Below are 22,411 nucleotides of genomic sequence, written 5' to 3'. Positions count from 1 at the left end.
CCCACCAAGAGTTTTGCCTTGGCCTTTCCTGGACCTTAAAGCATGACAAAATAACGAAGTAATTCTTAATAGGACACACTTACGATTAAACAAGTTTTACTGTGGGTCTGAAGAAACTCCCCTGGCCTCCACAAACAAGTTTTTTGGGGGTGTGAAGGAACTCCCCAAACCTCCGTGATTTAGCAGAAGACAAGATAAAGGTGATTACCCCAGCACCTGGACCCACTTAGATTAAGTAAATTTACTGAGGCTCCAGAGGAAGGTCCTCAGGACTCAGACCTTCTGGGAACATAGTGACTATTCATGAAGTGATTGCTACCTTCTTTTCTTTCAGGAAATCTCTACCTCAACAGCAGGTTTCAGCCCTCTCCTTACCTCTAAGCAGCGGCCTCCCTTGCACAGCCCGAGGCAAGAAACCCCGTCTTATCCCTTCCATAGCAGCTTACACCCAGGGGACCCTTGCCCAACAGGTAGTCTTCCTGGAGGAGGTTGGCCGTATATTTAAACCACAGTCCACAGGATCCACAGCAAGACACTTTAAGCGGAGGAGACCATGTGCTGTTCAGACATCTGGCAGGAACTTGCCCTGCCAAAGATGGGATGCAGACTATCCTTGTACTAGCTCCCCTCTCTCCTCTCCTCTATATCACACTGTAGTGTCACTGTCATTGGGCACTTTATCAAGCTTGGTGGCTGAACAGACATCGTGTTAATGGTGGAGGGTGTCCAGGTTCTTGGCATCTTGAACAAAGAATTGGACAAAACGCACAAAGCAAGGAAGGAATAAATAGTTTTATTGAAAATGAAAGTACACTCCACAGTGTGGGAGCGGGCCTGAGCATAGGGACTCAAAGTCCCCGTAACAGAATTTTGGGGAGTTTACATACCCCCTACTTGGGGTATGCCCTATGTAAATGAAGAGGATGAAGTGATAAAATCATTTACTTGGCCTACACCCTATGGAGAGGAAATTTCCTGTCATAGTTGAAATGTGAATTAGCCTTATGTTCCTTGCCTCCAGACCCTATTTTCCTGCCTCAATTGGGCTGGTTTTTAGGATATCCATCTCCCTTTAATTGCACTCGCAAGTTGCACCAGTACTTCTCTCACCTCCTACCCCCAAGTGGAGTCAGCAAGGGCAACCAGGTGACTGCCATGATTATCTTGTTACAGAAGATAAGAAGACTGTGGTTCTAAGAGATTAACTAACTGAAGCTTGTACTGCGTGTCAGTAGCATATCCAGGATTTGAACTCTGGTTAGCCTTCTCACCCCAAAGTCCATTACACTGCCTCAATAAATGTCTTTTACATACATATATTTACTAATAAGATTGTGTAATGAAATTTCATTAATAAAAATGAGTGGGGTTTCAAAACAGATTGCTTTATGTCAGGTTGCTTTATGTCCCCATAACGTATTTCATGGAGCATTAGTATGCCCAGAGATGTGAATATGTATTCCTCAGAAATAATGAAAGAGGTAATGGAAGTAACTCTCCACAAGTAGAATGTGTGCTCCACTACACAGCCTGTCTCTGTTGGAGATTTAGAAAATAAATGGGTAAGATGAAGGACTTCAGAAGTCATGCAATAATAAAATCTGCTTATCTTTACTTAACTAAGCACATCCCACACTCTTATAACCACAGAATCCTTATTAAAACCATCTATGGGCTGGGTGCAGTGGCTCATGCCTATAATCCCAACACTTTGGGAGGCCGAGGGTGATTGCTTTAGCCCGGGAGTTCAAGACTAGCCTGGGCAACACAGCAAGACTCTGTCTCTACAAAAAATACAAAAAAAAAAAAAAAAAAAAAGCCAGGCATGGCGGCATGCACCTGTTTGGGAGGCTAAGGTGGGATGATGGCTTCAATCTGGGAGGTGGAGGCAGTGAACCAATATCACACCACTGTACTCCAGCCTGGACATCAGAGTGAGATTCTGGCAAGAAGAAGAAGAAGATAAAGACAAAGAAGAAGAAGACAAAGACAAAAAAGAAGACAAAGACGAAGAAGATGAAGGAGAAGATGGAGGAGGAGGAGGAGGAGGAGAAGGGGAAGAAGGAGGAAGAGGAGAGGGAGAAGGAAAAGGAGAAGGGGGAGGAGGAGAAGAAAAAGAAGGAGGAAAAGGAGGAGAAGAATGAGGAGGAGGAGAAGGAGGAGGAGAAGGAAGAGAAGAAGAGAAGAGAAAAAGAAAAATTGTATTAGTCTGTTCTCACACTGCTAATAAAGACATACCCAAGAATAGGTAATTTATAAAAGAAAGAGGTTTAATGGACTCACAGTTCCTCATGGCTGGGGAGACCTCACAATCATGGCGGAAGGTGAATGAGGAGCCCAGTTATGTCTTACATGGCAGCAGGCAAGAGAGCTTGTGCAGGGGAACTCCCATTTATAAAACCATCAGATCTGGTGAGGCTCATTAACTACACCATGACAACAGCATGGGGAAAACCACCCCCGTGATTCAATTATCTCCACCTGGCTCTGCCCTTGACACTTAGGGATTATTACAATTCAAGGTGAGATTTGGGTAGGGGCACAGCCAAACCATATCAAAAATCAAACAAGACTTAAAGAATAATGCCATTATTTTCACTTAAGTTGAGGCATGAAAAATTAAACATGCCTGTATTTAAATTAAGGAAAACAAAAGGATAACAGTAAATATGCAGTGTCTGTGTGTTCATCACAGTGATGGTGTTAACCAGGCCACAGGCTTGTTGAGACACATTTTTTCTCTGCTACAGGGACAAGCCTGCCAAGCAGATGGCACAGACATAGATAGACCAGTCTCCCCAGGTGCGTGAGAGAAGCATGGCTAAGTTCTTACAATCCCATTACCCATTTATCTTGACTATTATCAACCTACCCACACATTATTTTATCATCTTTTTCATCAAAAAGGGAAAAGCCTGTTTTCTTCTATACTACATTCACATAATATTTCCGACACCAAATGTGTGGGGTTTTTTTCCCCATCCCAACCAATTTTCCAACTCTCTAGACACCAACAGAGTATCCCATATTTAATTCAATTCTGACACTAAATACCTAGAGTTGATGCAGACCCCACAGATTAAGGGCTCAGTTCCATAAAACTGTCCCCAACTTCAAACACCAATCACAACTAGCAGGTCCTCAGGTTGCCCATACTTCTTTCTGTCCAACATTGCTACACATGGGGGTTCCCACAACCCCTTCCTCAGGTTTGATAATTTGATATGGCAATACAGAACTCAGGGAAATGCTTTACTTGTGTTTACCAGTTTATTTTAAGGCTACTACAAAGGATACAGATGAACAACAGCCAGATGAAGGGGTACCTGGGGCAAGGTCCAGAAGCGTCCTGAGCACAGGACTTGCTGACTTCATAAAGCTGGTGTGTGTCACCTTCCTGGCACATCAAAATGTTTGCCAATCCTGAAGCTCCCTGAACTCCACAGTTAAGGGATTATGTCTTGTTGACATAGGCCTGATGGATTATTCACTCAATCTCCAGCCCCTCTCCCCTCTCTGGAGGTGGGAGACTGAAAGTTTGAAACTTCCAATCATGATGTGGTCTTTGTGAGCAGCCCCCATCCTGAGTTATCCAGGTGCCCATCAAGAGTTACCTCACTGGAACAAAAAATTCTCCTATCACTAGGAAATTCAAAGGAATTTAGGAGCTTTGTGTCAGGAACTGGGGTCAAAGACCAAATATAGAACAAAAGATGTACTCCATCACTTTGGAAATTACAAGGGTTTTAGGAGCTCTGAACAAGGAACTGGATAGGAAGATCAAATATGTATTTCTTATTATATCACATTATCACATCAACTCAATGTACATTTATTACACTTTCATTACAGGTTGAAGTTTACAGACTGGTGTACACTAAATGCATTTCAGGTAAGCTGCTCCCTGAGTACCTACAGGAAAGCCCAATAATCAGATGATAAACTGTCTCCAAATCCAGCTTCCAGGAAGTTTACCTATAGACTGAAATGCCATCGATGGAATTTAGACACTAGTGATCTTTAAGTCCAAAGGGCCTGGGTATCCTAACCTCATCATCTTGATCTTTTTCTTCCAATATCACATCTGTACCCAATCTTTTTTTCTTTTTTTCTGAGATGGAGTCTCGCTCTGTTGCCCAGACTGGAGTGCAGTGGTGTGATCTCCGTTCACTGCAACCTCCATCTCCTGGGTTCAAGCAATTCTCCTGAGTAGCTGGGACTACAGGCGCACACCGATCTGTACCCAATCTTATTAGGGTCTGCAGCATTGTCCACTCAACACAAAAACTGGACAGGAGCATTTTTTAGTTCCATTATGTGCCTAGAACAGAGGCGTATTCAGCAGGTAGTTAAATATTTGGTGAGAGGAGGTGAATCTTGAAAATATATAAGCTTAGCCGGGCGCGGTGGCTCACGCCTGTAATCCCAGCACTTTGGGAGGCTGAGGCGGGTGGATCATGAGGTCAGGAGATCGAGACCACCCTGGCTAACACGGTGAAACCCCTTCTCTACTAAAAATACAAAAAATTAGCCAGGCCTGGTGGCGGGTGCCTGTAGTCCCAGCTACTCGGGAGGCTGAGGCAGGAGGATGGCGTGAACCCGGGAGGTGGAGTTTGCAGTGAGCTGAGATAGCGCCACTACAGTCTGGCCTGGGCAAAAGAGCAAGACTCTGTCTCAAAAAAAAAAAAAAAAGAAAATATATAAGCTTTATCCAAAAAGAGTTTTATTTTTAGAAGAAACAAGAATAGGTCAGGTGTGGTGGCTCAAGCCTGTAATCCCAGCACTTTGGGAGGCTGAGGAGGGTGGATTGTATGAGCTCAGGAGCTCAAGACCAGCCTAAGCAACATGGTGAAACCCCATCTCTCCAAAAAATACAAAAATTAGCCAGGCATGGTGGCGCATGCTTGTAGTCCCAGCTATTCAGGGGGCTGAGGTGGGAGGATCACTTGAGCCTGGGAGGTTGAGGCTGCAGTGAGCCATGTTTGCACCACTGCACTCTAGCCTGCGTGACAAAGCAAGACCCTGGGTGACAAAGCAAGATCCTGTCTCAAAAAAAAAAAAAAGGAAACAAAAAAGATTGAAAGTTAAAAAAATTATATATAAGAAAATTATAGAAATAGCCTCTATACTCTATACCCTGTTGGTATGTTCAAAAGTTCACAAGGGACTCAGGTTATAACATAACGAGTAAGTCCTCCCCCTCGGACCTCTGATAGCCTCCGGCAGTGTCGTAAAATATTCAGTAACACGTGAAACTTCTTGTCAGCTTTCAAAGTTGTGAACTCCTTTATGTCAGCTTCCACTATAAAATAACGACCTAAAAATAAAGATATTAGTGCTAATTTTTATAAGGCCAACTTGCAAAAGAGTCTTTAATACATTAAGTTGTGAATATGAATGGTATTGTTTTTACTGTTAGTATCCAATAAAACCAAGAACTAGTATTCTTGCTAAAATAATAATTATTCTATCAACAGAAGTTGCATGCATGATATTTATTAGGTCACTAGCTATCTGTTGGTATCGCTTGAACAATTCACTTTTCAAGAGGCAATATGACATAGTGGTTATAAGAATAAAACCCATAACAGTGCTATCATTTAACTGGATGACCTTGGACAAGTAAGTTAAGCTCTCTTTGCCTATTCAGCAAATTGGGAGTAATAATAGTAAGTGATATGGGTGTTGTAAGGATTGAAGCTCTTGGCACACTCTCTGCCATATAGTAAGTAGCTATATCAACAGGACTAGCTGTTATCATTACTATTCAATTTCTTAAAACATTGGGCATAGTTTCACAATAGACTCTAAAGCAATGTTTCTCAGGCTCAGCACTACAGACACTGTGAGCCAGAGAATTCATTTTGTGGGTGCTATCCTGTGCACGGCCGGCTGTTATAGCAGCATCCCTGGCCTCTACCTACTAGATGCCAGGAGCACCCAGCTGTAACAACCAAAAATGTCTCCAGACATGGTAAAATGTCCTCTGGTAGGATAACTGCTCCTGGTTGGGAATTAACACTCTAGATTTAGAATTTTCTAGAACTAGCTACATTTCTCATGATTTAGTTATACTCTGAACAGTTCACATGTACACACATATATGCTGCCATTTTACCTTTGGTATCCTTCGTTTCTTCATCAATAAATCTGTGATAGAGATTTCTGGTCACAGAATTCATAGACTTTTTTGGCTGATGTAGGATTTTATATTTACTAATTACTGCCTTGTTGATTTCTTTAATAACATCATTAATTTGATCATAGGTTAAGCGGGATTTCATGTACCTGTAAAAAAGTATATGGCTAATTATTGTTTTAAAGAATTATCATACAAAATTACTTTCCTTGAAAAATATAAGTATGATGACTTTGTACAATAGTACAAAGTATTACAGTACCCTTTATAAAAACAATCTTATATCAACTTCCAAATAAACCAGACAGCTGAATAATTAAATAGAGGTGACAACATATCGGTGCTTACCTTCTCTAATTATTAACCTCTATTGTTTGCCTATGGAGAACTGATATTATAATTTTAAATAAGCTCTCAAATTCTGATTCAAATGGACTGATTAACTGCAACATATAAGTTTATTTAAACATTTTTAAATGTGAGCAAAGGAAAAACTTAAATATTAATAAATTATACAACTTATAGCACTCCAGTGCTATGCAAAAACTATTACTTGTTCAGAGAAAGAAAGAGAAAAAAAGGAGGAGGAGGAAGGGAAGATGAAGGGCAACAAAGAAGACCACAACAAAGTTGACAATGAAAATTAAGACAAAGGAGAACTGATGGGGTAGGGGATGTACAGGAATGAGTGACTGGAAGCTGCCTGGGCAGAGGAGAACCAAAGCATAGCCATGATGTTTTCTATGCCCTAGCTCAAGTTCCCTTAGAGCACTGTCTCTTTCACTCTGAATTATATTCTTCAACCTCCCTCTTGTCCGTCCTCCCACTCACCATGGAGTCTTATAATATAAAAATAGGAGACTCTCAATTTTGAATGTTTTGAACACACCAAAAACAAAACTTAATGATCTGCTTCAATTTGTCTCTTCAACAAATTGTAAGTTCAGTAGGTTAAGCTCTGTTCTTCACTTCTATTCAAAGTAGCAGCTTTCTAGTCAAAACTTCCTTGATACAATGATATAGAAGTTTATTTAAAAGACAATGTTCATATTTCCAAAAAAACACTCATTTTCATTATTCCTCTCTTTTCTAAATTCATTTTTGCTGTCCTGTTTTTTCTAACCACAATTTCTACAAACTCTTATACCCCAGCTCTCCACAATGCACTTATGTATTCCTTCAAATCTTCTCAACTACCACCTTGATTTCCTCAATAGTCATCCCTAATCTCTTTCAATGTTTTCCACTTTAACTTTACTCTCAGCACCATTTGTTTTAAAGTAAATAAAAACTCTATGCTTGGAAAACATGATTTTTTTACCCTAATCTAACTTCATTTCTCATTCATTAAATAACCCCTAGTTGAAAAATGAATACTCTACCATGACCATTCTAATTTCCTTCCAATAGCTCTTCATGGAAGCATTTTCCAAAAATCCTTTACTCCACTGTTCGTCACAGCCATCTGCTCTTCACGTTAGCTCAGCCAATGAGCAACAATAACAAAGATCAAAGCTGAATAGCATCAGAGCATCAAACAGTTTTCATGAAAATAAAGCTGTCAATAAAGGAAATGACTGCTAGTGTGGTGGCTCACACTTGTAATCTCAGCACTTTGGGAGGCCGAGGCAGGTGGATCACTTGAGGTCAGGAGTTTGAGACCAGCCTGGCCAACATGGTGAAACCCCGTTTCTACTAAAAATAGAAAAATTAGCTGGGTGTGGTGTCACACGCCTGTGGTCCCAGCTACTTGGGAGGCTGAACCATGAGAACTGCTTGAGCCCAGGAGGCAGAGGTTGCAGTGAGCTGAGATCATGCCACTGCACTCCAGCCTGTGGGACAGAGTGAGACTGTCTCAAAAACAAAAAAAGTAGTGAAAAAAAAAAAAAGTAAAGGAAATGACAAAATGACCCTCTCCCCCCAGAAAAAGACTAAAGAGCAATGTCAACGTCATGACTAGTCTTGGACTTGTGAAAGAGCCAGGTATTTTTCAAGTGGCTAATTGGTAGCAATTTTTAAGTAGTAGGTAACACTAGCAGGTGTGAGATTAGGTTGGGCATTCTCACACACTACCAACAGGAGTAAAAACTGGTATGTAGCACTCTGATGTGTCAAGAGCTTGGAAACTGTCACTCCCATCCTCACAACAAGAGCAAACTGAAAGCTGGTAATTCTTCTCAGAGAATTGCGGTCACAGGGCCAAACAGTGCCCCCAAAACAGGAGAGACAAACAAATGCAGAGAATGACAGCTTCCTAGGAACAGAAGCCACTGGAGTGAGTAACTGTAGGAACATTTAAATAGTAACGGACAAACTGCTAAGGCTCAGTTTGAATAGCTTGAGAGTTAAAAACTCCTGGGGATCCAGTTTAGGGAGCCCCCCATACTTCCATGAGTTTTACTTCCAGGATCCACCTCTGCCTTCCCCCCAAGTTTTCAAAATGAAGATCAGAGAAAAATTCTCTTGAGCATCAGCAAGAGGAGGGAAAAAGTAATTATTTTGAAATAGGCCAGGGAAAAGTACAGCAGTTCTGTTATCCAAAACAAAGACCTGCCCTCAAGGAAAACTACTTGACTAGAACCTTATCTGACCTAGGGAAAGGGTAGTTAGACGATTTCAGCCCCGTCTAGCTAGGAAACACCTTAGAAGGTCACAGGCCAGAGATGCAGTACCCCTAAAAAGCCTGAGATTTAATCATAAGATTATAGAATGCTTCTCCTCTCCAACACCTTACCACCACTACAACAAGGTTACAGGAATGTATTAGTGAACTAACACTTAGTGAGCTACAAGACACAGAATCTATTAAGAAAAAATTTCTAAGGAAACCCAAAGACAATAGAGGAGACAAAAGAAATGGGAACTAGGGCCAGGCGCGGTGGCTCATGCCTGTAATCCCAGCACTCTGGGAGGCCGAGGCGGGCGGATCACGAGGTCAGGAGATCGAGACCATCCTGGCTAACATGGTGAAACCCCGTCTCTACTAAAAGTACAAAAAATTAGCCTGGCGTGGTGGCGGCAGGCGCCTGTAGTCCTAGCTACTCCGGACGCTGAGGCAGGAGAATGGCGTGAACCCAGGAAGCAGAGCTTGCAGTGAGCTGAGATCGTGCCAATGCACTGCAGCCTGGGCGACAGAGCGAGACTCCATCTCAAAAACAAAATAAAACAAAACAAACAAAAAAAAGAAATGGGAACTAGAAGAAATTGAAGCTTCTGACATTTACAACAGTAGCAACCATTAAACATAGCCCAGCTCCTAGACATATCAACATAAAATCTCACACTAAAAGCCTATTTACTTCAGTTCCTATTATCCAGATACATCTTGTCCAGCTTTCAACAAAAATTACTAGGCATAAGATAAAAATACAGGCTGAGAGCATCACAAGCATCAGAAGCAGATTGAGAAATGACAGATTTTGGAAGTATCAAACCACTAACTCAAATAACTATGTTTAATATGCTAAGGACTCTAATGGAAAAAGGATAAAATGCAAGAATAGACAGACAAAGCAGAGGTGGAAACTCTACAGAAGAATCAAAAGGAAATGCTAGAAATAAAGAACGCTAACAGAAATGAAGAATGCCTTTGATGGGCTCCATCAGCAGACTAGACTCAGCTAAAGAAAGAATCAGTGAACTTGAAGATACATCAATAGATAACGTCAATAGATACTTCCCAAACTAAAATGCAAAGAGAAATACAAAAAAGAACAGAAAACCCAAGAACTGTGAGGCAATCAAAAAAAGTATACACACAGGTAATGGGAATACCAGAGGAGAGGAAGAAAGATATGCAAAGAACTCTTAAAATTCAGTGAGAAGAAAACAAACAACACACTTTAAAAAGGGGCTCAAGACCTGAACAGATACCTCATCAAAGAAGATATGCAAATGGAAAATAAGTATATCAATATGAAAAGATGCTCAGCGCTCCCTTTGATAGCTCAGCTGGTAGAGCGGAGGACTGTAGTACTTGCTGAAAAGATGCTCAGTGTCAAATGTCACTAGGGAATTGTAAAGTAAAATAGATACCACTATACACCTATTAGAGTGGCTAAAATCCAGAACACTGACAATACCAAATGATAAAGAGTATATGGAGCAAGAGGAATGTTCCGTCATTGCTGGTGGGAATGCAAAATGGTATAGCCATTGGCAGGTTTTTACAAAACTGAACATACTCTTATATGATTCAGCAGTTACACTCCTTTAAGTATTTACCCAAATGAGTTGAAAACTTATGTCTACACGAAACCTGCATATGAATGTTTTTAGCAGCTTTATTAATAGTTGCACCAAACTGGAAGGAACTAAGATTGCTTCAATAGGTGAACGAATAAACAAACCAGTACATCCATACAATGGAGTACTATTTAGTGTTAAAAAGAAATGAGCTATCAAACCACAAAAAGATACAAGGGATCATAAATCCTTATTTCTAAGTAAAAGAAGCCAGTCAGAGAAGGCTACATACTGTATGACTCTAACCATATAAGATTCTGGGGTTCAGTGGGAGATAGAAAGAGGTGGGATACAAGGCACTTTTAGGACAGTGAAACTTTTTAGGATAGTGAAATTCTTCTGTATGATACCGTAATGGTAGACACATGACATTACGCATTTGTCAAAACCCATAGATGGTACAAAACAGAATAAATCCTAACATTAAGGATGGTAGTTAATAGTAATGTATCAGTATTGGTTTGACAACTGTAACAGATATGTCATACCAATGCTCTGTTACTAGGGAAAACTGTGTGCAGGGGAGAAGCGGTATGAGAACACTGTACTATCTGCTCAATTTTTCTGTAAACCTAACAAAGGTTCTAAGAAACATACTTTATTAAATAAAACAACAACCAAAACAAACTGGTATGAAAAACTCTCTAGAAAGCAAAATAATCATGATCTTTGCCTCAGGGACTCTCCTCCTAAGACTCTATCCCAAGGAAATAAAAAAACTGCAAAACAGCCTTGTCTAAAAGATATTTCATTGTACCATTATTTATAACAATAAAGTCAACCCAAATACGTAATGAGGAAATGCTACAATAAGTTACTGGATAGCTATATATTATATGACTATTAATGATAGAAAAATTATCACAATAAAAGGATAGTAAGTTGTATTTACAGTATAACTACATTGCTATAATAACAGGTATAAGAAATACCTGTTACATATGTATAGTCAAATAAAATCTGGAAAGCTATAGCCTATCTTATTTATTGGTAGAATTACAGATGAGTTTTACTTTCTGACAACAAACACTTTCTAGCAACATGTATTATTCGTATAATAAAAAGGTAACAAGAAATGTAACATAACATGAAGCTTAGAAGTTAAGCTAAGCCCTGGAATTATGAGTTTAAAAATGTTGATTTTCATAATTGGTTTCCCATTATTGCCATATGTAAGAGACAAGGGAGACCCCCCTCTGGGGGAAGCATTTTGTCTTATTCATTCCTCTGTTCTGAGTGACCCAAGGCCTGGAATATAGCACAGGCTCAAACAAGCGCGGGGTGCAATGCACAAACGGAAACCAAACACAGCATTGTCCATTCTCATTCTCAATTCTACACAACACACTCAATTTCCTTAAAATTACCACAAAACTGAGGCTACTTCTATAATATGATTGGTAAATCTGTAACACAAAAAGGTCCAAGAGAGGACTTAAGCAATGAATTGATCCATCTCTAGATCTCTCTATGAAGGGGTTTTACAACAAAAATCTTCAAAAAATTTACTGCATTTTCATAGTATAATGTGAAACTTTTTAAAAAGATCCATATTTGAACATAGCATATTACAATTAATATAATTAAGCTTTATGATTTAAACGATCATTTATGTTTGTTAAGCGGTTGAACATTATTTATCTTAAATACTTACGAAGGAACACCATTGAACTCATCACAAGTTATAAATGGCATTTCCTTAATACTTCTTTGTTCTTTGGGAGGCTTCTTTACGGGTTCAGGTTCCTCAACTTTGATTGGTTCTTCAGGATCAAGATCTGATCCCTTAACACTACAGAATACAGATGTACATACATACAGGCAATTGTCAGAAATAAGCAGCATACTGACAGTTTTCCCAACTGAAAATAATATTAAATACGTAACTCATCCTGTTATAATCTTATTGCCAACACTTTTTTCTATCCCTATGTTTACTGTTCATGAACATCTGAACAGTGAAGGAAATGTTGAAAAATTAAGTTCCCAAATCTTCAGTAATATAGCTATATTTATTTATGTGTAACATGATATCTTCTTCAGTTGTCCCACCAGCTCCTCAAAGTCAGTAAGTTAACAGCTTTACGGCTTAATAGCTTCTCTTAACCCCTTAACAGCTTGTCTTCCTGACATCCCTAACTCTGAATCTGGAAACATCAGTTATCTTACACTTCTATTTATTCTAATTTATCCTGATGGTTGCTCATGTCAGTCCCTGTGTATTGCGGTCATTTTAGTTGCCAGCAATGATCACGGGTCACCCCTGGATTCTATCTGCCCAACATTTAGAGCGAGTGAGAAGCTTACTAATATAGCTCCTGTCCCACTAGCAAACAAAGTCTAGAAACACACTATAGCTTCTAGGTTCCTTAACTGCCAGGGATGTCGCCAGCAGCAAGTCAAGACATAGGAAAGACAACACCAAATATAAGAAACAGTAGGGGGCTGCTATAACTACACATAATAACAGGTATAAGAAATACCTGTAATATTTCTTATTGGTAGAATTACAGATGAGTTTTATTTTCTGACAACAAACACTTTCTAGCAACATGTATTATTTGTATAATAAAAAGGTAACAAGAAATGTAACATAATGTAAAGCTTAGAAGTTAAGCAAAGCCCTGGAATTATGAGTGGGAGGATGGCCTCAGGAGCAAGCCAAGGGAATCCTCAGAAAGACAGGAAGCGAGATCCCAAGATGACAGTCCAATGCCAGACACAGATGGCAACCAGCCTCACTGAGGTGGTGTGACTCGGTCATGCTGCACACTGTCAAGATAAAGATGCCCAATGCACCATAATCCTTCTGTGAATCCTAACATATGAGATTCCACTGTGAGACTGGCTGAATCGTACCTGAACTTGTCTTGACCATATGTTGAGGAAGCACCTGATTGGCTCCCTTATGCCCTGCTGTGTTTATCAGCTGAAAATAACCATTTTCACCTACAGAAAGGTTCTGCTCTCACCTATCCCTGAGAGTTGAAGCTAGGCCATAGTGAGCTTAGAAGAAAATTCCTCCTATTCCCCTGATCAAATTCTTGCTGGATGTCCAATGATGGGTAATGGCTGAGAAACAGCAAGACAGGATAAAGATGACAAGTCCTCACCGAGGTGATGGGAGGATATGTGGGTAACAAGAGAGCCAGGTCTTCGAGATGCAAAGTTTGAGGAGAAAATAGCAGGCCATTAAATCGCTGGAACTAGATGTCATATCAAGGCTAGAGCTGGACATTTGAGAGCATTAACAGTGAAGTTTGGTAAGAATGAGTAAAGCAGGTAGGAGAGATCTATAATTTAAAAGAGGGGAGAGGAAAAGGAGGCAGCCAAGTCAAAGAAGTGGGCTGACAACTAAGAAAGCACAGTGGCAGTGCAGAAAACAGAATTTCAAAAACAAAAAGGTGGTATGCAAAATGAAATCTTAGAAGTAGAACCAGGGCTGACGAGGGATTTTTGACCTCTTCGTGACCTTCAACCACCCTAGGTGTGGTGGCAATGACAGCCAAAAGCCAGGTGTTAGGGCCTCAGGGAAAAAGCCGAAGCACAGACACACCTTGTAAGGGGGGAGAGAGAGAGAGAGGATGGACATTTGAGGGGAAAAAAGAGCTAACCTTACGGTTCCTTTGGCTTTTATTTATTTATTTTGAGGCAGGATCTTACTCTGTCACCCAGACTGGAGTGCAGTAGCACCATCAGGGCTCACCGCAGCCTTGACCTGCCAGGCTCAAGCAATCCTCCCGCCTCAGCTCCCTGAGTAGCTGGGACTACAGGGGTGTGCCACTGTGTCTGGCTAGTTTTTTGTATTTTTAGCAGAGATGGGGTTTCACCATGTTGCCCAGGCTAGTCTCAAACTCCTGGGCTCAAGCAATCTGCCTGTCTTGGCTTCCCAAAATGCTAGGATTATAGGTGTGAGCCACTGTGCCCAGCCTCTTTAGCTATTTTTAAAATGGTAACTTCCTTAAGCTTATTTTTACCCAAAGGCAGTGGTTCTCAATGGTCGGGGAAGACTTTGCCCTCAGAGGCATTTGGCAATGTCTGGAGACATTTTTCATTGTCATGAATGGGTGGGATGGAGGGATGCTACCAGAATCTAGTAGGCAGAGATCAAGAACACTACTCAATGTCCTATTCTCATAACAAAAAATTAACCTGCCTAAAATGTCAAGGAACAAACGTCAGTTGACAAACTGCTCTCAGGGAAAGAAATCGAGTGAGCGAGTGAAAAAAGAGAGGCTAGAGAGACTTGCCCTTGGCAAACTGGGAAAGAAGTGTTAGATTTTCCTCAGAGACACCAAGATAAGAAAACTGGTGAACATGGAAATACTGTTTTTAGTATAGGTGACAAAAAACTAGATCATCGCTGACAAAACTGCAAGTTTATGAAAGAACAAAAGGCTTTGAAGAACTTGTTTTCATGGGTTTATAAATCCAGATAGCAAGAATAATTATAAATACACTTACCAGCTCTGGGTTACTGTTACTTGAGGCAAATGGGAAGGAATGTTTTCTTTAAGATGTTCTACGTCTTTGTAATCTTCTTCAAGAGATTCACAGAGTTCCTAAAATTTAAAAATGCTCACAAATAAGTCTCTGTCCTCCCCATGTGTGTTTTAAGATATTCTAAAGAGCAGGGAAAACAGTGAACCATAATCACAGTGACTGTGGCTGGACGCGGTGGCTCATGCCTGTAATCCCAGCACCTTGGGAGGCTAAGGCAGGTGGATCACGAGGTCAGGAGATCGAGACCATCCTCACTAACACTGTGAAACCCCGTCTCTACTAAAAATACAAAAATTTAGCCAGGCATGGTGGCACGCGCCTGTAGTCCCAGCTACTCAGGAGGCTGAGGGGGGAGAACTGCTTGAACCTGGGAGGAGGAGGCTGCAGTGAGCTGAGATCGTGCCACTGCACTCCAGCCTGGGCGACAGAGAAAGGCTCGTCTCAAAAAAAAAAAAAAAAAAAAAAAAAAAATCACATTGACTAGAGTACCGAAAATGCAGAATGAAGTGAAAAAGCAACGAATCCAGCAATAAAAAATTGGTTTCTAGAGCTGTTTTTGGATGGTGGTAATATTTTTCTCTACTGGATTTTTTTCAGAGAACAATCACTATAATCACATTGCAATTACAAAGCAGGACTAAAGTTAAGTCTTTCTCAAATACTTTAATCTTGGGAGATAACTAAGAAATATACAAAGAACTTATGTTTTTCATTCTCATAAATTGCTTTTGTTGGCTTATCAAATGCTCCCCAGTGTTACCTGTGTAACAGCAACCGTATTATCACAGCGTGGTAATATACCCAGCTGGCAAGCATGAGATGCTGCTTTAGGATGACTTCCACTGTGGGCTACCTGCCAGCTTAATGAAAATTTCTACTTGATAGCTGGGGTGTTTTGGTCTCTAACTTTTACTACAACTTGAGGCTATGAACTCATACACATTTTAATAAGGAAAATATTTTGTGCCTTTGGATTCCTGCCATCTGGCTCCCAATCACAATGTGAACAGAAATTCCAAATAGCCTTCAGTTCTGAGTTGAGCATTCTGTAGGCCCACACCTAACCCTGGACATTATTGGGCAGGTTAGAACTGAAATGCCGGTATTGGTTTCTGTTTTGAATTTATATAATGTCTTTTCCTTGAAGAGGTGAATGACATTCATGGATACCAATTCCATTTTGACTAATAGAGTGATAGGCATAATCATGCCCATTCCTATAGCTGAACAATCTTTACAGACCTTAAGGATTATAAAGCTGAATGGGGTCAGGGAGGTCCCTTGTTCAATCCCACTGAGCAATTCCCCAGCTCTAACAACGTGAGATAATTATGGTACAGATTATTTCCCCATCAGGAAGTGCACAAGTACTTTTACTAGCTGAAGTCAATTTGAAGGCTTGTTTAGAATAAAATGTGCATGTGAATGAGGCTCAAGTTTTTCTTTACCTGAGAACCCTTACATTACCTTTTATAAAAATATAGAAATATAGACATATAAGGGAGCTAAGAAACAGTTCAATATGATCCATTATTTTTTCAAATGAGGATCTTGAAACCCCAACAGGTAAAATAGCTTTCTCAGGGTGGCAGAGAGTACCAAGGACCACCAAGGCAAGAATCCGTATCTCCTCACCTAAAGCAGGTGTTCTTTACATACCACTCTACTAGAACATCATTGTTTAAATTAAAGCTACCAAGAATTATTAGCAAACTCTCCTTTCTAGTAAAGTTGAATTCCACTGGCCATCAGCAGAAAGAAGTAGCTGTGGAGCTCCAAATTCCATTATACTAGGAAAATAAAACATAAATGGCATACTGTACCATTAATAATTTATAAACCAAAAACATTATAAACAAAGCATCCTTAAGAATTACTTATTGATTAGGGAGTTTGTATGTATTGCCTTTTTTACTGCTTCCTCATTAGAGAAACATTACCTTGAGTGAATTGTTGGTTTGTTCTTGATACTGAATTTCCAATTCCAATTTATTTAGAAGTTCATTTATTACAATGATCTCATCTCCTATTTTATTTAATACAGTTTTCAAGGTAGGTTCCTGGCCTGTTATAAACAAAAATAAAATAGAAAACAAAGTGTATAGAAAAGGAGTAGCTACAAGTACTCATGCGAACTCTTGGAACAGATAGCTGTACCGTAGAGAGGGGTGGAAAAAGGTCTACTGCTTTAGCCCCTAGAAACTGACTCCATGGACTATCTTGAGACCTCATTTCTAAGTAGTACGGAACAGAAGGAGGGGAGAGGCAAGGACAATGTCTCCCCCGCGTCTTTGGTTTCTGGCAAATTCCTCCACTTATTAAAACACTTAGAAATGCTAGGTAAAACAAGCATCCTTCTACGTCCACAGCTAAGCTTTCATGAGAAAAAGGCAAATTTCCAAGGGTTCCAATATAAAGAGGGAACTGTGGTTCCTCCTCATACCAGGCAGGGTGTGTGAGCTGGGGCTGCAGCAGCCCTAATCTGAGGAGTGTGGAGCAATGCTGGACAGGAGGTTTTCAATCTCAGCAATGGAATATATTTGATTTTAATAGGGATAAGATCCAAGGTTTTGGGGCTTTAAAACACAGGGTGTTGGGAGTGAGAATCTCAAATGAGGCTAGGACTCTTCTTCATGAATATATTTTCGGTGAAAGTTGTAATCACTCACCAGAGAAAAAAGCTTATGTTTTAGACAGGCCCTTCAGTGTGTGTGTGGAAGGGGTAGGAGTGAGGTTGAGGTGAAACTCTCTTTCAGAATTTGTAATATGGATTTGGAATTCATATTAACACTATCCACACTATTCAAAACCACCCCTAAGCAGACAAAGTAACATAAAAAGTCACAAGCTGGTGATAACCCTGGGTACCTGGCAAAAACAAACATAAGACATCTATAAAGTAGTATATTCTCATAGTCCCAATCCCACCTCCTAGCACCCCTCTCTAGCAACTTTCAGAGATTTGAGATGGATGAGAAAATCAGAGTCCCTTCCTCCCTAGAAATAAAAGAAGTAGTTTTTTAAAAAATTTAAGGGCAGGTTAAAAGCACAAAAGAAAAACTACCTTCATAATTGAAGCTTCCCATCTGCATTTCCAGCAATCTAACAATGACATACACATAAGTAAAAGCAGACTTTGGCAATATCTGTAGATTAAGGAGGCGTAGAGTGAACCAGGTAGAAGGCCTGAAGTCGGGGACACCAAGTACCTACCTCATTACTGTGAAGATAGGTGAAAGTACATATAAGATGGGCTTAGCCCTGCGTGTAGAACCTAATAGTAAATGCTAACTGCCATTCATCATCATCATGAGGAGTATATCATTCTATCTAATAGAGCAACGCTACTTGCATTTGACATTCAGCTCATAACAACTAAAACAAATTAATAAGTAAATGAGAGTACTGATGATGTCTCTGAGAATAATTTCAGTAGAATTAGTTGAACACAGTATTTCTTCTCCATATACTGGTATCTCAACTTTTAGTCACCTAAATTTTAGGGTGTCGTTTACCACTTTTTTTTTTTTTTTTTTTTTGAGACAGTGTCTTGCTCTGTCACCCAGGCTGGAGTTCAGTGGCACCATCAGAGTTCACCGCAGCCTCAACCTACCAGGATCAAGCAATCCTCCTGCCTCAGCCTCCTGAATAGCTGGGACTACAGGTAAGCGCCACCACACCTGGCTCATTTTTTATTTTGTGTAGAGACGGGGTCTTACTATGTTACCAGGTTGGTCTCAAACTCCTGAGTGCAAGCGATCCGCCTGCCTCAGCCTCCCAAAGTGCTGGGATTACAGGTGTGTGTCTGGCCACTGGTTTTTATGTAGTAATCTAGTCAGTTACAGAAGCCAAAGTAGCAAACAAACTACCAGACTATATTTTATAGGCTATGGAGCCACACAAATTATTCTCCCCCCATACAAAATGACAGTTTACAACTGTGTAGGGATCTAATGGGTCTGACTGCTTCAGCCAGGCCTATGCTTTGGTGGGTCATGTGAATTCAAGGCTTGATAGTTTTATAGATCTCCAAATTATATTTGTTTATTCATGAGTAATCACAACCTCAGAAAGTGAATTTAAACAAGACTAATTATTAAACATCTAAAAGTCTCTTACAAATTACTTCAATAAAAATGGCAACAAAATAGAAAGAGTACTAACATGGGAATCAAGAAACAGAAACTGTGGCCCAACCAAGTACTCATAAGCTGAGGGACCTGGGCCAGCCACCTGACTTCCAAGAGTCTCAGTTTCCTCAGGTGTGAAGTGAGGGAGCTCCTTAAGATGAACCCACAGTCCCTTTAGCTTTAACTTTCCAGAGTATGTGAACCATAAACTGTAAAATGTATAAGGCTCTTTTATTAGTAGTTATCAATATAGGACTGAGAATATCAAGGTCCCTGAGAGGGGAGGTATAATTCGAAACGGCCTATCTAACATTATAATTTCATATTTGAGAAAGTTTTTAAAATACCAATTCATAATACAAACTACAATACAAGTTCAACACAACCTTCCCAGCACATGGAATTCTGTCTGCCAATAAACCTTTACCCTCCCAGATAAGGTTAGGGAGTATATAATTCTTTAAACAACATTTTAGATTTGACAAGGATCATCTGTTTCTCTGAACTTTCATTGCATCATCCAATTTCAGCACGTCAAAATATTTTCAAAGATACTTACAATCTCCAAGTTCATGGATGCTTAAATAATTTATTTCATTTTCAATTAGTTATTTCCCAGTGATATAGAGTAATAAGCTTCCTCCAAAGCAGGCTCTAAGATGGGTTATGAACTACTTTTACCCCGATGGAGCTCTACATCAGTTTTTTTTACTTGCCTTTTAATACAGTGATGTGCCACATAACAGTGATTCAGTCAACAATGGACCACAAATATGACAGTGGCCCCATGAGATTATAACGGAGCTGAAACATTCCTATTGCCTTGTGACATCGGAGCCATCATAACATCATGGTGCAATGCATTATTCACATGTTTGTGGTGATGCTGGTGTAAACGAACTATAATGCCAATATTATAAAAGTACAGCACATACAATTATGTATAGTACATAATAATTGATAATAAATGGTTACTAGTTTATGTTATTTACTATACAATACTTTGTATTGTTATTTTAGAGTGTACTCCTTCTACTTATTAAAAAAAAAAAGTTAACTGTAAAACAGCCTCAGGCAGGTCCCTCAGGAGATATTCCAGAAGGCATTGTTATCATAGATGACTGCTCCATGTGTGGTACTGCCCCTGACAACCTTCTAGTGGAACAAGATGTGAATGTGGAAGACAGATATTGATGATCCTGACCCTGCATAGGCCTAGGCTAATGTGTGTGTGTGTATTCGCTTTTGACAAAAAAATTTTAAAAAGTTAAAAAAAAATGGAAAAAAAGCTCATAAAGATATAAAAATATTTTTGTACACCTGTACAATGTATTTGTTTTAAGCAGTTATTAGAAAATAAAAAAGCTAAGCCAAACTAAAAAGTTTATTAAGTAAAAAAGTTATAGTAAGCTAAGGTTAATGTATTATAGAAGACAGTTTTTTATTTTTTATAAATTTAGTGTAGCATAAATGTATAGTACTTATAAAGTCTACAGTAGTATACAGTGATGTCCTAGGCCTTCACATTCACTCACTGTCTCACCCACAGCAACTTCCAGTTCTGCAAGCTCCATCAATGGTAAGTGGCCTATATAGGTGTTCCATTTTTAATCTTTTACTGTATCTTTTCTATGTTTAGATACACAAATACTCACCATTGTGTATTTAGTACAGTTACGTACTATACGGGTTTGTTGCCTAGGAGCAATAGGCTATATAGCCTAGATATGTAGTAGGCTGTACCATCTAGGTGTGTGTACATTTACGTACATTCTATGATGTGATGTCTGCACAACGACCAAATCATGTAACGCTTTTGTCAGAACACATCTCCATCATTAAGCAACGCATGACTGTATCTCTATTTAGCTGTAGAACCATGGATGCCACATAACCTTCAAATCTCACCATTGGCCTATATGTCTCAGAAAAACATAAGTAAATAATTCTAATGAATATTCAGTTCATTGTTCAATGTACCTTACATTTTTAGTATCCTCCACAATATTCAAAATGACATTGGACTATTTAAAAAATCGTTATGCAAAATCTAAAATTACCTAAGATGCAGTCACTTAACCAAGCAAAGATATCATTCAGAGTGGAATAATCAAAATGCATTTTATATATACAAAGTCAGTGGAATCTGTTTTACTTACCACAGTTTCTTAATGACAAGGTTTTCTTAATATTGCCAATCTTTTCATTAACATGAGAGCATAATTGTTCCAGATCTGAGGAGGCCATCCTTTAAGCCTCTGAAGAAAAAAATATAAACATATTCGTAACAACAAAAGCCACACAAATTTCTGTTCACTTTCGAAATCCAAGAATGGTCAATGTCAAGTAAATCACGTGTCTCTGAAGGTTAAGTACACAAATTCAAGAGCAATTTCTTTCAATTCTACAACCTTCAGTTTCTAACCACGGTACCGTCCTGACCTGTCTTAGAGCCTTAGGCCATCGATGGATCCCAAACCAGGGTAAAGGGGATAAGCCTGGGTCCTTTCCTTAAGGATTCAGGAGGACAAACGCACTATTTATATATAAAGACAACATTGGTATTTTCTTTAAACACGCAAAATACGGACACATTTTTAAAAAATGTGTTACACTGTCAAATAAATGGGCCCAGGTAATCATTTTTCCTGTGCTGTGAGGGGTTGGGGCTTTACAGTTTGGGATCGGTAAGGAGGCAGAGAAATGGGAAAGAACCAGTTTCCCACCCACTCCGCGGGTGAGAGAGAAGGGGAGGGTCTAAAGCATCCACCCCAGCGTCCAGCCCCGTCCTCCCCCACGCCCGGCGCGGCCCCCAGCCGCCAAGCAGCTACCTCGGGCGCTTCCGAAGGCAGGATCCTCAACCTCGAGTCCGTCCGGGAGCAAAAGGCTACTCGCCGCTGGGTCTCCAGCCGCGGATACCGCAGTCTCCGCTGGAAGCCCGGGATGGTGAGACGTGACTCCGTGAGCAAAATTCAAACCGCCCGCCGGGCCCTGGTGCAGCGCAGGCGCACATCCATGCCTCCGAAGCGCAGGCTCAGCCGCTGTTCCCGGTTTGCGTCATCCGGGGCCACAGCTGGGCGGGAAGGAGGCGTGGCCGAGCCAGGGAAGGGCGGGGCGAGAGCGAAGGCGGGGCTTCCGGACGAAAGGATGCCCCGGAGGTGCACTTCCCGCGCTAACCAGTCCCGGAAGATTTTAGTGGGCCATGCAGTCTTGACCGCAGCCCAGCCAGGGACCTGGAGTCGCCAAGATGTGGACTTCGACATGTGCTGCACCTTAGAGTCACTAGGGGCAGCTATTACAAGTCTCAGTGCCTAGAGTACACCCCAAGTCGGTGAAATCAGACGCTGGGGAAATGAGGCACAAGCCTTAGTATTTATAAAAACACCCCAGAAAA

General features: G+C 40.3%; 1 protein-coding gene across 1 annotated transcript; it reads right to left on the bottom strand.

Annotated features, from left to right (window-relative positions):
• Window positions 1-2,015: 2,015 nt before the first annotated feature.
• SKA1 (spindle and kinetochore associated complex subunit 1) lies at window positions 2,016-22,088 on the bottom strand. The gene is made up of 7 exons (XM_054460775.2): window positions 21,849-22,088; window positions 21,177-21,275; window positions 16,828-16,952; window positions 14,849-14,946; window positions 12,039-12,176; window positions 6,119-6,288; window positions 2,016-5,317 (listed from the first exon to the last, which is right to left on the bottom strand). The coding sequence occupies exons 2-7, from the start codon at window positions 21,262-21,264 to the stop codon at window positions 5,169-5,171; spliced, it is 768 nt and encodes a 255-aa protein (XP_054316750.1). The 5' UTR covers window positions 21,265-21,275; window positions 21,849-22,088; the 3' UTR covers window positions 2,016-5,168.
• Window positions 22,089-22,411: the final 323 nt, after the last annotated feature.

Source organism: Pongo pygmaeus, chromosome 17 (genome assembly GCF_028885625.2).
Source record: "Pongo pygmaeus isolate AG05252 chromosome 17, NHGRI_mPonPyg2-v2.0_pri, whole genome shotgun sequence".
NCBI classification, from domain to species: domain Eukaryota; kingdom Metazoa; phylum Chordata; class Mammalia; order Primates; family Hominidae; genus Pongo; species Pongo pygmaeus.
This window is presented reverse-complemented; position numbering and strand designations above follow the sequence as displayed.